Genomic DNA, 15,676 nt, shown 5'->3' on the forward strand with positions numbered 1-15,676 from the left:
AAGTTCTGCTTTTGTTTCCTGCTCTGTGTGCCCTGATTAGTAAATTCTAATTGGGCTTCATTGGACTTTTACGTTGAATCAGGTAGGCACTGAGTTACGTGTTTTAATGCATGAAATCTTTACTTTGACCAAAGAGGATTCATAGAGTAAGATCAGAAAAAAGCAAAGAAAACACACCCTCGATGCTTATGTTCCACTGTTTAAACTTGTTCTTGGATCGGGTGTCTCTGACATTTGGATGAAACTTAAGACAAGTCCATGATATTTTCAGGCGACATTCACCATTTTTCTCTTCACCTCTGTTCCTCATTTTCAGTCTTGGTTCAGCAATTAATGTGTCCAGTGCAGTATATTACAACAAATCAAATTTTATTTGAGGTGGAAACTTCGTTGTTCCTTCTGATCCTCCTGTCTTTCAAGATTTTGCCGTATCTCTTCCATCTTGCTCACCTTGATCTTCACTTCTTCAGGGTCCAGAGTTTTCTCAAGGTGGCGAGGTGAGGAGGTAGTACTTTCTCATCAACTTAGCATCAGTGCTTCAAGGGCTTGGAAGGGGTCCAGACTAATGTTTTCCACATGCAGCATTTTTGGGGGTATCTGGAGCTTCTCTTGTCTCTGGGATCTCTTACTTGTAAATCCTGTGATGAAAGAAAATGCGTATCTTTTCAGCTACTCACTGACCAGTCATCCTTGTGTCCTTGGTAAATTATAAGGCAATTTCAGTTTCCTTTTGCTGGGATCCCCTTTCCCTCCAGCTGGGGATCTGGGACAATCTCTCCTGGCTTTCTCTTGTATGTCACCCATCTCTGATTTATGGGGGGCACGTTCCTTTTACACATGAGCTAAGCAGGTACTTCCCAAATGGCAGCCCCTCCTCTACCATCAGGTGTCTATCCCTCTGCAGAATTCTTTGTTTAGATTTCTCCAGTGTGAGCCAGACAACAATGTGCCATGTTCCCCCAACCTCCAGGGGACATTTGTCATGTCTTTGAGTGGTCTTGTTGAAGCTCTAGGCGAGGAACTTCTACCCTGACTGTGCCCCTGAGTTGTTTGGGGATGGGCAGGAGGATTCACAGCACGGTGTCTGTTCTCACTCAGACTCCACTCATAATCTAACTCTTTTTTCCATCATGTGACTGAAAAGTTGAGAATCTCAAAAAGCTCAGTTGGGCTACCTTTTTGGAAATCCTAAATAGTGGTCGCCCACCTCTCTTTAGAATATTCTATCTGTTGTCTTGGGCTTCAGCTAAAACCCAGACAAAAATAATTGTATTTAAAATCCTACTTAATCTTTCTCTGAACGCTGAGAGGTACTCATCCCCGGATGAGGATTTTTACAGATGAGGAGACTGAGTGTTCATGGTCATCCAGCTTTGCAGGTTTGTATCTCTGGTGAGAGGTCTTATCTGGAGATCCTGGTATCGAAGTTGAAACCTGGATGAGATCATCAGGTTGCTCCAGGCTGAAGAGGGAGGCACTGTGGGTGATCTCAGATCCAGTGACCCGCCTTAGGGACCCTGAGGGTGGGGGACAGGGCAGGCATTCCTTTCCACCCTTGGCCGAAAAAGTGGGCTATGGCTCTGAATGTGGGCCATGGCTCTGCAATGCATACGGAACCAGCAGAAATGCTTGGTGACAAAGCCGTGGAAGGCCCTTCTCTCTCATCTCTCATCTCTCCTGCGTGCTCCTCAGATGTAGATAATTTACAATGGCAACAATTAGAGAGCATGCTCTGTGTGGGATGAGCCTGATTCCCTTAATAGCACTGCAGGCTTATATATAGCAGGGTTCAGCCAAGGGTCCCACGTGTTCTGCAATCTACAGCCCTCGTCAGCTGCTCCACGTCCATCAGGCACCCGCAGCAGAGGGCCTGGGGGTCAAGGGCAGCCCTGGGAATAGAACCGGCCTCTCTTTCACAGTCTCTAAGCCCCAGTGGCAGGAAGTTCCCGGTATGAATGCTGGGAAAAGGACAGTTCTGGAATGCATGGTAGTACATATCCAGGCTGTCTCTAGGATGTGCAGGTTGGGGGTGTGGCCCTTGAATGTGGAAGTGTTTGTTTGTAATGTATTTAATGTCTGTTTGTTTATCGATTTTGAAGGGAGGAAACAAGTGCACCGTGGCTCAACCACACAGTTGCTGGGGAGAGTGAATTGGGTCCTGGAAATGTTGATAAAAACCTGGAGATGGATGAGTGATCTTCTCAAGCAGTGTCATAGAGCAGAAAAGGCTCATTCTAGCCCTGCACTGTCCACGAAAAGTAGAGTACCATCTATATATGTCATTTTAAAAATTTTAGCAGCCACGATAAAGCAGTTAAAAATAAACAGGTGAAATGAATTTTAATAGTATATTTTATTCAATCCAGTACATCTAAAATAGTAATATTGCAACATGTAACCAGTACAAAATATTAGTGAGATATTTTACATTCTGTTACTCCTACTGAGTCTTTGAAATCTGGTGGGTGTGTATTTTAAGCTCACATCACACCTCGATTCGGAGTAGCCACATTTCAGGTGCTTGAGAGCCACATGTGGTCAGTGGCTCCCAAGTTGGACAGCACAGACTCCAGCTCTAGCTCTGTCAATTGCCAGCTCTGTTGTGTTGGACCAGTTACTTCAACTTTCTGAACCTCAGTCTCCCCTCCCCCCATGTATAAAATGGAGATCACAATCTCTCATGATAGTGAGAGGAAGTCACATGCATAAAGCAGCTAGTGTGGTTCATGGTACATAGTAAATGCTCAGTTAATGCGAGATTCCTTCCTCTAACTGACTTCTGTGGCAACTAAACTGTAAGCTCCTTTGGGAGACTGGCTATCCAGAAGGAAACCAGTGCTGACCCTCTCTCCCCCTTCCTTCCGCTGACATCATCTCCCCCCAGGCATTTGCCCCACTCACTCCTTCACATCCTTCAGGTCTCTGCTGAAAAAGCTCTTAATCAGAGAAGCTTTTCCTGAACAGCTTGCATGTAAAGGCGCACTCTCACTCTCGGCCCCCCCTTTTACCTTTGATTTTCTTTGGAGCACTTTTCACCTTCACGTCATAGATACAGTCACTTCTCATTTGTTTAGTCTTCCCAACCCAACAGAAAATAAGCTCCTGGAGGGCCCTGGCTGCTCTGTTTACTGTTTAATTCCCAGCTATATATGTTGATGGATGAATGAATGAGTGAATTTATTGAACAGCCCCAGTGCTTTGTCCTTAGCATATAGCACCGAAATGAAATGCAGGGTTCTTGCTTGATGAGAGAGAGCATGAGAAATAGGGGCGATCAGATGCCTCAGAGACCCTTATTGTCACTGAAACCTCTGCTACCTGTGTCCTACCCCGGCCACACACGCCATCACTCTACCCTCTCCTACCCCTACACTCGTTTTATGCCACTTGCTCTGCTGGAATTTCCCTGACCTCATCTCTGCTTGTTAATGAAACCTTACATGCTGTTTAAGGCCCAAATACCACCTCTTCTATAGGATCCTTTTCGGATCTCTTGGTTGAAAACCTTATACCTGGCCTCTATTCCTCCATCGGAGGTTTTCCTTTTGTTATAGTATTTATGACGGCATATTTCCTATCAGAACTCCTCCTGAATGGGCGTGACTCCTCACAATATATTGAACCTGTGGAGGGCAGGACCTAATTTCAGCCGGGGTGGCATGAGGGTGGGGATGTAGTTGAAATTTTACAGACTTTGTAATGAGAAACCCGGGGATTAGAATCCTGACTCTAATACTTCAGAGTTGTGGGCTTGGGGAAGTTATTCAATGTCTTTAAGTTCCAAGGTGCTCATCTGTGAAATGGGATAGCATGACCTCCTGGCAGAGTTAACCTTTATTAACATCTACTCTGTGCTGGGTGCTTTGACTGCTATCAAGAGAGCAGACACAGATCCAAGCCCAGGGTAGATGCTCAACATTACCAGTCATGGCACCTGTATATGATCCTGAGTCTCGAGTACAGTGGGTGCTGATATGGGCCTGTTTATAGAATGGGAGTCATAGCATCTGTCATAATATGACAACATGTAGGTAACATGTAGGCTGTCGTTCTTGCCCAACAAAATATCCATGTCTATTAAAACTCACTGCATAGAAACTTTTGTTTTCATTGTTAGTGTTCTGTGGATTAGTGTGATTTTCTAAGTCAACAGAGATATATATTCTACCTTCTTCCAGGAACCACTCATCTCTCCTTGCTCAAATGTAGATTTTATCATAGGTCTCAACTGCAAAGAAGGTTCACACAGGGCCATATACACCCACTGCGTTGTTCAGACAATGTGTCAACATGAAAACCAGGAGCTAAAAGATAGAAGTCAGGTGCACTTGGTCTCTGAGGTCATGATCTGTTAAAAAAAATTGGGTTAGAGCAGGGTTTAACTTTTGCATCATTGCCAAGTGGGCCCAGTATTTTTGTTTGTTGGGAGCTGTGCTGTGCATTTGTGGGATGTTTGGCAGCATCCCTAGCTCTACCCACTTGACGTGAGTGGCACCCCCTCAGTCATGACAATGGCAGATGTCCTTTGGGGGACAAAATGGCCACCCGTCGGGAAGCACTGGCTGAGATCTTTCAAATGTCAGCTAATTCTAGGGCTGCAGGCTGAGGGCGCGTTGTCTTGTGCGCACACACGCTCACGGGGGTGCTGCTCCACGCTTAGCTTCGTTCCACTTTGGAGAGCAGCAGTGTTCGGAATCGTGTTTCCCTGCACACGTCCAATAGCCAGGCGTTCTCGCCAGGCTCCCACCCTGCCCCCACTGACAGCAGAAGCCATTTGGAAGGTCTTTATGGGTGACACGCTGCGATTTCAGTGTGGGTTGCTCCCCACCGGGATCTCCGAACAGTCGCCCCCACTCCTGCTTGCACTCAGGTGGGGCTGGCAGGCTGTGTTGGCAGCTGCAGCTGTTACAGTTCTGCACTCAACACGCGTGGCTTTGTTTGAGGCTCTGAACAGAGCTTCAGGCCTCGGCTCCGACAGCCCTCTCCTCTGCCCACGGGCCTTTCTCCTTGGCCTCTGGCAGCTGGGGCTCGCGGTGCCAAGCAGATTTCCGTAGCTCCTCATAATAAAACAATGCAGTTGGGCAACAGAGGGAAACATCCAATCAAGTAGGAAATCTCCATCTCTTTTTGATTCCCCTTTAGTTTTTTAGCTCTACTCTCTTCTCATTTTCAGTTGGAAGAGTAGACACATAAGATATCATATCTACTCACGTTGGTACATAATTTTACACTTGGCAAAATGTTTGTGTCCTCGCCACATTTTTAAAAGATAGAAATAAAAAATCTGAGATCTAGAGAGAGGACGTGACTGTCTGAAGTCACACCGCTTGCCATGTGCAGAAACAGTCTTTTAAAGACTCTGCAGATAAAGGCTCACAGCCCAGTGAGCCAGAGAGATACAGAAACAGTTAAGTATAATGAAAGCTAATAATCACGAACATAGAGTTATATGAAGTGAGCGACTAGAGCAGAAAGGACCAGCACTTCTGGAAATGAGTAGGAAAAGGAAATGACCTGTGAGGGCCTGACTCAGGCGGCTGCTGAAAGCTAAGCAGGACTTGGCTGGGCGGTGGGGACAATATGAGCGAGGACACTCTTGGCAGGGAATACGTGGACATCGCCAGGACCAGCATTCATCCTCAGCACCCCCTCACCGTCATGGAGCACTTGCTGAGTGCCAGGCACTGGGGGGAACGCGGCCCATAAATGGTGTCGTCGCATTTTCATACCAGGTGCTGTTGTTAATCACATTTTACAGACAAGGAAACTGAGACTCAGAGAGGTTAAATGACTTGTCTGGAATCATTCTGTTTATAACTGATGAGGCCTGGATTCAAAGCTGCCTTTGATACGAACTGAGATGAGCTGTTCTTGAAAAAGTGGGCAGTTCTAGGCTAGTAATTAGAATGATGATGAAATGATGAAAGCAAAATTTATAGATTTTCAAAAGCCTCTCTTCTCTTCTCTCCTCCCTACAAGGAGCCTCTTCCTGAGCTCCCCCTTGGTCCTAAGCATTTCTTGAACATGGCTCCACTGTGCTATGCTACCATCCTCCGAAAAAAGAGGTGGCTAAGGCCCCACCGAGTTTCTTGGCCTTTAGTTTCCCTTCTGAACATCAGGGAACCTTGAGGCTCAGAATCACTAGCAGGTGAATCCTCAGGTCACGTTTCCTTGGGGTAAAGGGGACACCCCTCTGAGCACTGTAGACGTGACTCTAATGAGCGCCAGGGACTCTTCATCGGTAAGGAATCCAACCAGAGGGCCATGCTCATAATCCATCCCGAGACCGTGTGCATTCGTGTGATTATGCAAAAGCAAAGTGCGTCTGCAGCAGGTCCGCGTGAGAGGAGGAGAGAGAGGAATTCTCATTTCCTGGGGCCCTGTTGTGAGAGGCAGGCTGTTTGTGGAGACAGTAGGTGGGGCAGACTCTTGAGTTCTGTCTCCGCATCCCTGAGGCTGTCTCTGCATTTCTTCATTTCATACATTCTTTCAACACATACGCCTTCAGCGCCTTCGATGTGCCAGGCGCCAAGGTATAGGCACGTCAGCGCACCCTGTGTTCTGCAGAGGAGGAAACCGCACCCCTAGGAAGCTGAGCAGTTCGCACGTTCATCCTGCAGGTGAACAGACCTCCGCAGGCGCCGCGCTCTTAGCCAGGCGCGGAACTGAATTTTGTAAACCTGAAAACGCTCTACTGATGTAAGGCCGTATTGAGATGTGTTAATACCATTCTTTCCCTTTGTCTCTCCTTTCCTTTTATTTTCTCTCCGTCTCTGCCCCCTCCCCCTCGCCCTTTCTCCGCAGGACTCCACAGAATGGAGCAAGAATGAGAGGAAAAAGGCCTGCAGAAAAGCATGAACTGGAGGTTTGTTGAGCTCCTCTACTTCCTGTTTGTATGGGGCCGTATCTCAGTGCAGCCCTCCCGCCAGGAACCAGCCGGGACAGACCAACATGTCTCCAAGGAATTTGATTGGCTCATTTCAGACAGGGGGCCTTTCCACCACTCCAGGAGCTACCTATCCTTTGTGGAAAGACACCGTCAAGGATTTACAACCAGATATAAAATATACAGGTAAGCTCCGGGCTCCGCTGGCCCTTGCTTTTCATTCCTAGAGGGCTCTCGGGGGTCAGTCCTTGGCATGGGCCTTGCTGTAAGGCAGGGGCGTCTGGGCCAAGGGATCGTGCCCCTGCAGTAGGCTGTCGCTCACTTTTGCACCTTTTTTTTAAAACTTTGCACGAGAGATTAGCAATGACAAGGGGAAGAACAAATAGCTAATATTTATTGAGTACTTACTGTGTGCTGGGCATGGTACTGGTAGTTTGTATATACTATCACATTTAAACTTTTAAACCATCAGAGATAGGCTCTATCATTTTTCTCCACTTTATAGATGAGGGGACTGAGCTTCAGCGAGGTGAAATAACTTGTGTAAAGTCACATTGTAAATGGTCAAATATTTTTAGTCAACCGCATCAGGTGTTGGTAGTGTTGTTTTGCAAATGCGGTCAGTGCATCCAATAACCTACTCAAACACATGCACGGGTTTAGAAATAACTAAGCACACTCAGTGAACAGCCTTTTCCTGAGCAGATCTGAACTGGTTCTTGGCCCCTTGGAATCCTAATCATACAAAAAGGACTTACCCAAAGTTCTCTTCTCCTTAAAACCATCTTAGTGTCTCCTCATTCCACTTGACCACCCTCTCTTTGGTGTTTCTACAGCTTTCTGCACTTGTATTTAGTTTTAAACCATTTGGAATCAGAGTACATTCTTGTGTTTCTTTCTTACCCAACTAGAAACTCTTGGAGGGCAAAGACATTATATATATATATTTCTTTCAAAAGAGAAGACTATCAGAATTTCAAAAATATAGTTGATTCAAAAGTCTAAACTATTCCTTAGAAGAACTAGTTCTCAATCACCCAAGAACAACAGCTATCTACTTAATTTCAAATTTGGATCCTTAAAATAGTATCGGGCACAATACAACCATTTCTATCAGTGGATATGCTTAAACTAAATATGGGTGCTCACTGATTACGCAACAGAAAGCTCCAGTATCTGAAGTCTCTGGTACTGGGAAAGACATTGGCTTGAGACGTTGGATTTAGGGGAAGAGAAGTAGTGGTAAAGGCCCAGATGTTTGTGATTTGTCAGGTAATAATAGCCTCTTGGTTTTATCTGTGGTCGTCTCTTCCATTTGAGCCTCCTAAGGGTACTTTAAAGTTGGGATAACCAAGGCTCATATTTCCATTTTAAAGATCAAGAGATGATTGACCTGAATACATTTATGTAGCTGAGAAAAGGTGGAGCCTGAACTGGAAACAAAATCTGCTAAGTCCATCCATATGAATAAATGTGCTAGAACTGAAGGCATCCGTTCATTGTTTACAAATGTTTCTTAGCAGCTCTCGTATGCCTGAACTGACTCTAGACACTAGGGATAAGTTGGTCTGAATATAAGTAGTCCTGATATGACAAGGTGATAGAGGGTCATAAGGGAGCTATCATGCTTGTTTGATGATTAATCTGTGTTTGTGATTGCTGCTGTTGAAATAGAGACTTAAATGGGTATCCTCAGTAGAACCACAGCTCCAGCGTATTCCACATTAGCAGCCTTTTACTGGGCGCTTACGATGTGTCATGAAGGCTGGCCATTCAGTTCTCACAACATCCTCTGTGAGATGAACAGAGATTTTTCAACCATTTTCATCTCATGGTACACATACACTAATTACTAAAATTCTGTGCCACACCCCAGAAATATATTTTTTGGCGATCTGACAAAAATAGGTATAGTTTTGATTCATTCACACTGGACTGCTGGTTTTGTGTTGGCTGTTGTCATTTTTTAATTTCACAATCTAAGGGAAAAGAGGTCAGTGCCCCTGACTAAATAGTAAGGTTCTGCATGTTTTACAAATTCTTGCGGCACACCAATTGAAAATCATTGGTCTATCCCACCCATCCGGTGAGGAGTAGAACTAGGGTCTAAACACAGATCTACCCAAAGCCCTTTTTTTACCCACTCTGCTGCATAGCCCTCCGGCATGGTGTCTAAATGTGGAGGGTTTCAGAGCTCTGAAAGAGCTCTTCCAAACTTACTTTTTCACAACCATTTTGTCAACATTTTGGGGGTAGTTTTAGAGATGCTGAGAAATGAAAGTTTGCTAATGAGGTTGTGGGTCAGAACATCTGGATACTAATGCCCACTCTCCAGGCACTGGTCTAGTGACATTAAGCAAGTCCCCTCCTCTCCTGGATCCCACTTTGTTACCCATCAAAATATAGGCGTGAGTGATGTAGATCAGTGGTTTTCCACCAGTGCTCTTTGAAACCCTGAGAATCAATTAAAGAAGTCGTAGGGGCCAGTGTAGCGTAGGAAGACAGGCAAAGGGGAGGAAGCGGTGAGACAGGATCCCCGGCCTTCCCCAGCTCCTGCGAGAAGAGGTTTGTGGGCTGTACCTAGGCTTTTCTTTGCGTTCGCTGCTAAAACAAAGTGTGCAATCAGCCAACAAGCTGATCTCTAAGCTCCTTTCTAGCTCTCAAATTAAGTATAAGGTTTAACTAAGGTCACGTGGTTAATTAAATGATGGAGTTCAACCCAGAAGTCGGGCCCCTGGTCATCTAGTTATTTCTTCCTTCCTTTATTTAATCCTCAAATAATTACTAAGCACCACCTACAGGCCCAGTGCTGTTTGGGGCAGATGATACGATGCTGACTAAAACAAACATGGTCCCTCTCTCCTAGGAGACTAACATTAATTAAACACACACGCACAGGGCTACAAAGAAGAAAGAGCAGGATAGGTAGAACTGGGACAACCTTATTACCATCAGCACCGATCTGGAACCTATTGTGTGCAGAGATTTGGTGGGGCTTCTGTCATCACCCGCACATGGACATGCACATAAGTACCCAGGGACATATGTGCCTCTGCAGACCGGGTGCAGACCAGAGCAAAAACCAGCTAGGACATGCTCCGCAGGCTGGTTGTCCATGGACTCTTCCTTCCCATTGCATGCTGCTTGTTGACACTAACACGTGTCCACCAGTGATTTCCTGTGCTTCCTGTGCACTAACATGGATGTCACACATTAGAAACTGGACATTTGCATCACAAAAGGCAGGCTTTCCTACTGGAATGAACTCTGTTGTCATATGCTAGAGAGACAGCCTCATTGAAAATGTTTTAGACCTCAGGCTCTGGCCAGTTTCCCCCACCCTGGATCCAGGCTAGAGCCCTGAGTGATCTAGAAGCTTCGGGAATAAACTGGAAGTCTCTTCTCCTCAGTTAAGTGGGTTAAGGCTGCCTTCCCCTCAGGCGTCTGCACGCAGAGGCTGGTTTCAGCTCACAGAGTCCTGGTGGGGAGATGGTGCTGCTGCCACGAGAATCTTTCAGAGGAAATCCCAGCAGAAGCTCCCTCTCAGGTTGCTCCACAGGCGGAGTAGTAATATGTGCACAGCAGTGATTTGGGTGCATGAGGCACACACTCTGTCACTCACAAGCCTGAGCTGGCACATGGAGGCTGGACGAGCTCTCTGCTGGCTTCTGCCGGGGCTCAGGGAACCTGGTGCTGGCTCAGGTCTCCCACTTCCCTGAAACATGATTTCAGCCAAGTTAGGGAACTTGTTTGAGCCTCTGTTTCCTCATCTGTAAAATGGGAGTGTTAGTTTAGGTGGTTTCCAAGGGCCTTCCCATGTCTGAAATTCCATGATTCTGTGAAATATTGTCATCTAAGAACAGAGCATAGGGTAGCAGAGAGGACTTTGGACTTGGAGTTCAGAGACGCAGGTTTTGTTTAATTTGGAGCCCCTTTCTAGCTTTGCCATCCTGGGCAAATTCATCTACACACCATTCACTCATTCATTCATCCATTGCTATAGAACTTAACACAAATCACACCCTTGAAGCTGTGCTACAATTGGAGATAAAGAGATGAGCAATCAAAAAAAAGCGTGCACACACACACACACGCACACACACATAGGTGCACACCCCACAAGCCCACAGTGGAGGATAGAGGAAAGAAAGATCCAGTAAGCAAACAGGCATCATTTTATGGGTGCAGAGGACACTGTTTTCTGTACAGGAAGAGAGAATGATGTCTCTCCTCCCTATTAGGTCATGTGATAACAATTTGTGTGAAAATGCTCTGTAAAACTGAAATTTTCTTATATCTGGAATTTTTTTCATAAGGTTCTAAATCATCATTCTAATAAAATCATTTATTTTTAACTTTCTGTTAAGCCCATACATATAACAGTCATTAAATGCAGCATTCTGCGAGGGAAATGCTGGTTTTGTCCATTTGGGGAATGAGAAAACAAAGACAGCAAGAGGCTAAGCGTATTGTCCACGTCACACATCTGGGAAGTGGCCAAGCTGGGAATCCAAAGCAGGCCTTAGAGACTCCACAGTGTGAGTCCCTAACACTGTGTTCATGACTCTCTCTGCTTCTCAGTCACCTGGTTTATTAGCAAACGCCAAGAGACATCCTTTGACCATGGACGAGTCACAACCTCTCTGAGACTCAGTATTCTTATCTGTAAAATGAAGATAATATTAACTGTGTGGTTGTGGTGAGAAGTACCTTAGATGTCAAGTATATTGAGCTTGGAATTTTGTAGGAGCTGCATAAGCGCAAGTTCTTTCCTCTATGTAGGAGAGCTGATAGCATTGCTAGAAATTATTTTTTTCCTACTTGTGTTAATTTAAAAGTCAGTTTGGTCCAAAGGCATTTCCTGTGTTTCCACTGCCTTTTTCTTGTTTTATTTTTTGGTTTATTTGTCCTAACTTTGAGGTCATTAATAATTGCTGTAAATTTAGTAATTATTTCAGAGGTGGATTTAGTAGGAGAAACGAAACGTGGCACCCTCTGTAGGCTTTGGTTCTGGAGAGTCCAGGCAGAGGAGAGATACTGATGATGGCAGTCACTGTGCCATAAGAGGTGGCTTCATATCCAGTGGTTTTCCCTGTAGGTTGCAGAGCAAGGTTTGTGGCTTATGGTACACCTTTCTTTGAGCCTTAAATAAGTACCTGAAACTTGAGTGTAAATCAAATCTTGGCAAAGCAAGTCTGGTTGCCTAACTTCCTTGCAATTGTTTCAGAGTTGCATGAATCTCAGTTTTCATCTACTCCCCTGATGGTTCCTTCATGTGTTTTACAAAAATATCTTAGCAGGTTTTGTGGTAAAGCTGGGGACAGGTGGATGGTTTTATTGAGATAAATGAGATGCGGTCCTCATCTAGAAATTAGTCAGGCATATGCATTGACACCCAGGTAGGCTACATGCTGTACACGGGGAGATGATGGTGCACAAGGTAGACAGGTTTCTGCCTTCAAGGGGTTTACAGACAGGTGGCGGTGAGAGAGTCCACCGCTGCGCCACTCAGGATGCTTGTGGTTGAACTTGAAGGGAAACCACCGACCTCTGGGCTCCAGGAAGAATCTAGATATCACATGGTGCAAAAGTTATATTTCTATTTGTGTGGCTAAAACTAGTCTAAGTTAGAATTTCTTTTTTTTTTTTTTTAAAGATCTTTATTGATTTCAGAGAGAGGAAAGGAGAGAGAGAGACAGACAGAAACATCAATGATGAGAGAGTCATTGGGGATCGAGCCCGCAATGTGCCCTGACAGGGAATCGAACCCTGATTGCCTGGATCCTAGGTCGACACTCAACCGCTGAGCCACGCCCGGCCAGGCTAAGTTAGAATTTCTTAAAGCATGTTATATGGAACTCTGGTTTAATGTGATGTTAAAAGATGTTTTCTGGAAAAAAAAATGATCCAAATAGTAATAATAACAACAATGATAATAAGTGAGCTGCGAACATTGAAAGCCTTACCAAGTGCTTAGCACCGACAGTGCATATAAATTATTCCAACCGATTGATCCTCAGGACAGCCCTGTGCCTTGGGCTTGGTTCTCATACCCATTTACGTAACTTGTCCAAGGAAAGAGCTCATTCACGGCCGCACAGGCTGTGTCACAGACGAGCGGATTCCAGATCCCGCAGGGTTAACTATGCTATGTTGTCTCCCAAATGACATAAATCTATTTGTTTGGGAAACAGATCACTCCTCGAATATTTAATAATATTTGACGAGGCCTCTTTGGCCGGACAGCCTCTTTTTCTCGGAATGATTGGGATTCTGGAGAGGTTTATGGAGCCGCTGGCACTCCCTGGCGTTGGCAGCTCAAGTGTTGCTTCTTTGGATGCCAGCCTGTGTCAGAGCACTCTTGAAGGGACATCTCTTCAGCTTGGGAATCTGGCATCTGGCCTAGGAAGCCACCCTACCTGTTGCACTTTTGCTTTGAGCACCCCCTGGTTTATAATGAAAAGGAATGGGATTAGTAGCTTCCGTTTTCCTATCCCAGGTGACAGGCTTATCTTTTTTTCCCCTCTCCCTTTTCATTTCCTAAATTTTTTGCACTTGTTTTTTATTTCTAAGTTTGGCATCCGCCCTGTGGTATAGGGATAGGAACTTCAACAGAGGGCGGAGCCACAGCAGAGGAGCAAGGAGAAGCCTTGATTCAATGTGCAAAGAAGTGGCCACACCAGAGAGTCACCTGCAAAGCTTTTAAAAAACACCAATGCCTGGGTCCTTTGTCATGTGTTTGCATTTAATGGGTCTAGGATAAACATGAGGACCTCTGACCTAGGGCAACGATTGTCAATCAGGGATAATTCCTCTTCTTAAGGGGACAGTTTTGGCTGTGGCATCTAGTGGGCAGGTGCCAGGGATCAGGGAAACCGCATCTTCTACAGTGCACGGCAGCCCCCCGCAGCACGCGGTTCTCTGGCTCGCAACATCAGCAGTGCAGAGGCTGAGAAGCCTTTCTCTGGAGCACGTATTTTTGGACAAAAAGGAAAAGGGGTGCTGGGAAGGATATTAGAACAAATGGGTTTTGGTCTTCATGAGTTGGAGTTGGAATGGTTGAAATATAGGCACCAGGGTATGGCCGGGTTCCCAGAGAGCCTGGCTGCAGGACTGGAGGGGAAGGGATTTATTTCCTTTGTTTTTAGACGGGGCCTCAATCAGGGTGGCCGTTGATGCGTTGAGGAAGGTGAGGCGGGTTTTGCTTCCTGCTGCAGAGGGAGCATTTGAGGGAAAGTGGTTTTCCACTCCAGATGAAACAGCCTCCCTTCCTCCAGGGGATCTGGGAGGTCTCGTGGGTTTTTTTGGAAGTAATAAGTTCAGGCTTCATAGGTGGCTTCAGATACACATTCCCCGAGTCCTTAAAAATCAGCTTGGACCAAGAGCATTAACAAATCCCTTCTGTTCCTTTAGAGGATGCCGACTAGGCTAAAAATAAGATGAGCATGGGAGATGTCCCGTGTTTGGAGGTATAGATGCCACTCACTGGTTGCCATCCCTGGTGAGAGCCGATACCCTGTGCCCTCCCCCTCTCCTATCCCTCATTTAATCCAAATTTCTGATCGAGGTCTCCCTGAATAGAGCAAACATCTCCTGGGCCACTGTGATCCAGTCAAAGATAATCCTCCATGTTGATTATTTAAAATTGATCTTCCACTCCGCAGAACGATAGCTTTATTGCTACCAAATTGGTACCTTCGTAGCACTTGACCTCTTTGCTCCCATGAGCAACCGCAAAGCTTTGTTTGCCGCAGGCCCCGCAGAGCGGTTGTCCAGCTTCAGTCGGGGGCAGTGTCTGAAAATGGACAGACTGACTGACACAAAATATGGCCATCATTGTGACCTGGCGATATTAGGAAGGGAATGGAGACAAGCTTTTGGGGCTTCAGACACTATGTTCCAAATCTGGACCAAGGAAGAAAGAGAGAGGGACTGGACCCGTGACCTGGAGTACCTGTCACTTGCTCAGGCATTTGAAAAATGTTTACTGAGCTCCAGACTCCTGCCAACCAGCCTGTGCCCTGTTTTCTGGGCATAGGAAGAGGAAAACCTTGATCCCTCAAGGGACTCAGGGTGTCTTGAAGAAAACTGCCTGAAAGGCAATTAAGCACAATGCCTCCTGCTAAGTTCCCGAGCGGGCAGTGAGTGCCCTGGATGCGGGGCTTGTGTGGGAGGAGGGAATTTCCTCTAGCACTGGACTTGTGAAGCAAGCGGGGAAGGACAGGAGGAAAAGGCAGGCCTAGCAAGGCATCCTGGAGGAGAGAGTGTTGAGCCCAGTCTTCAAGGAGGCTTCCGATTTCACGAGAAGGCAGTAGGGAGAAAGCACTCCGGGCAGATGGAGTAGCACCTGCCAAGGCAAGGAGGCAGGAGAGTTTGGGCCGGCAAATTGATTTTAACGAACCTTCAAACTCCAGTTAATTGCCAGGGCATTATATTACCATATAGCTATTTAGAGCAGTGTTTTCTGTTTGTTTCATTTTGCCATCTCTTGACCCAAACTCATGCTACAAAAATGGATTCTACGTTGGCACTCAATATACCTAGAGATATGGGAAATGAAAATTCATTTCATTAAAAAATCTTAACTTTACTGCACATGATGAATCTCGATATTTCATATTCTATTCCAATCTAACCTAATCTATTCCTTCCTTATTTATTTATTTTAAAAATGTAGGTGCATACCAACTAACTCGATCTCAGCTTCCCCAATGGGATGGGCCTTACAATTTTAGAACTCCTCACCTCGAGTCTGTGCTTTGGTCACGTTTTGGCTGAGGAAACTGCCCC

At 45.7% G+C, this 15,676-nt stretch overlaps 1 protein-coding gene across 1 annotated transcript in view; it reads left to right on the plus strand.

Annotated features, from left to right (window-relative positions):
* The window catches only part of BRINP1 (BMP/retinoic acid inducible neural specific 1), a 144,485-nt gene that overhangs the window by 35,314 nt on the left and 93,495 nt on the right, over positions 1 to 15,676 (plus strand). The window contains exon 2 of the mRNA XM_087823223.1: positions 6,805 to 7,072. Within this exon, the coding sequence (XP_087679349.1) occupies positions 6,855 to 7,072 (218 nt within the window). The 5' untranslated portion in view covers positions 6,805 to 6,854. The remainder of the gene's footprint in view (positions 1 to 6,804; positions 7,073 to 15,676) is intronic.

The sequence above is a fragment of the Miniopterus natalensis genome, chromosome 12, assembly GCF_054644295.1.
Source record: "Miniopterus natalensis isolate mMinNat1 chromosome 12, mMinNat1.hap1, whole genome shotgun sequence".
NCBI lineage: Eukaryota > Metazoa > Chordata > Mammalia > Chiroptera > Miniopteridae > Miniopterus > Miniopterus natalensis.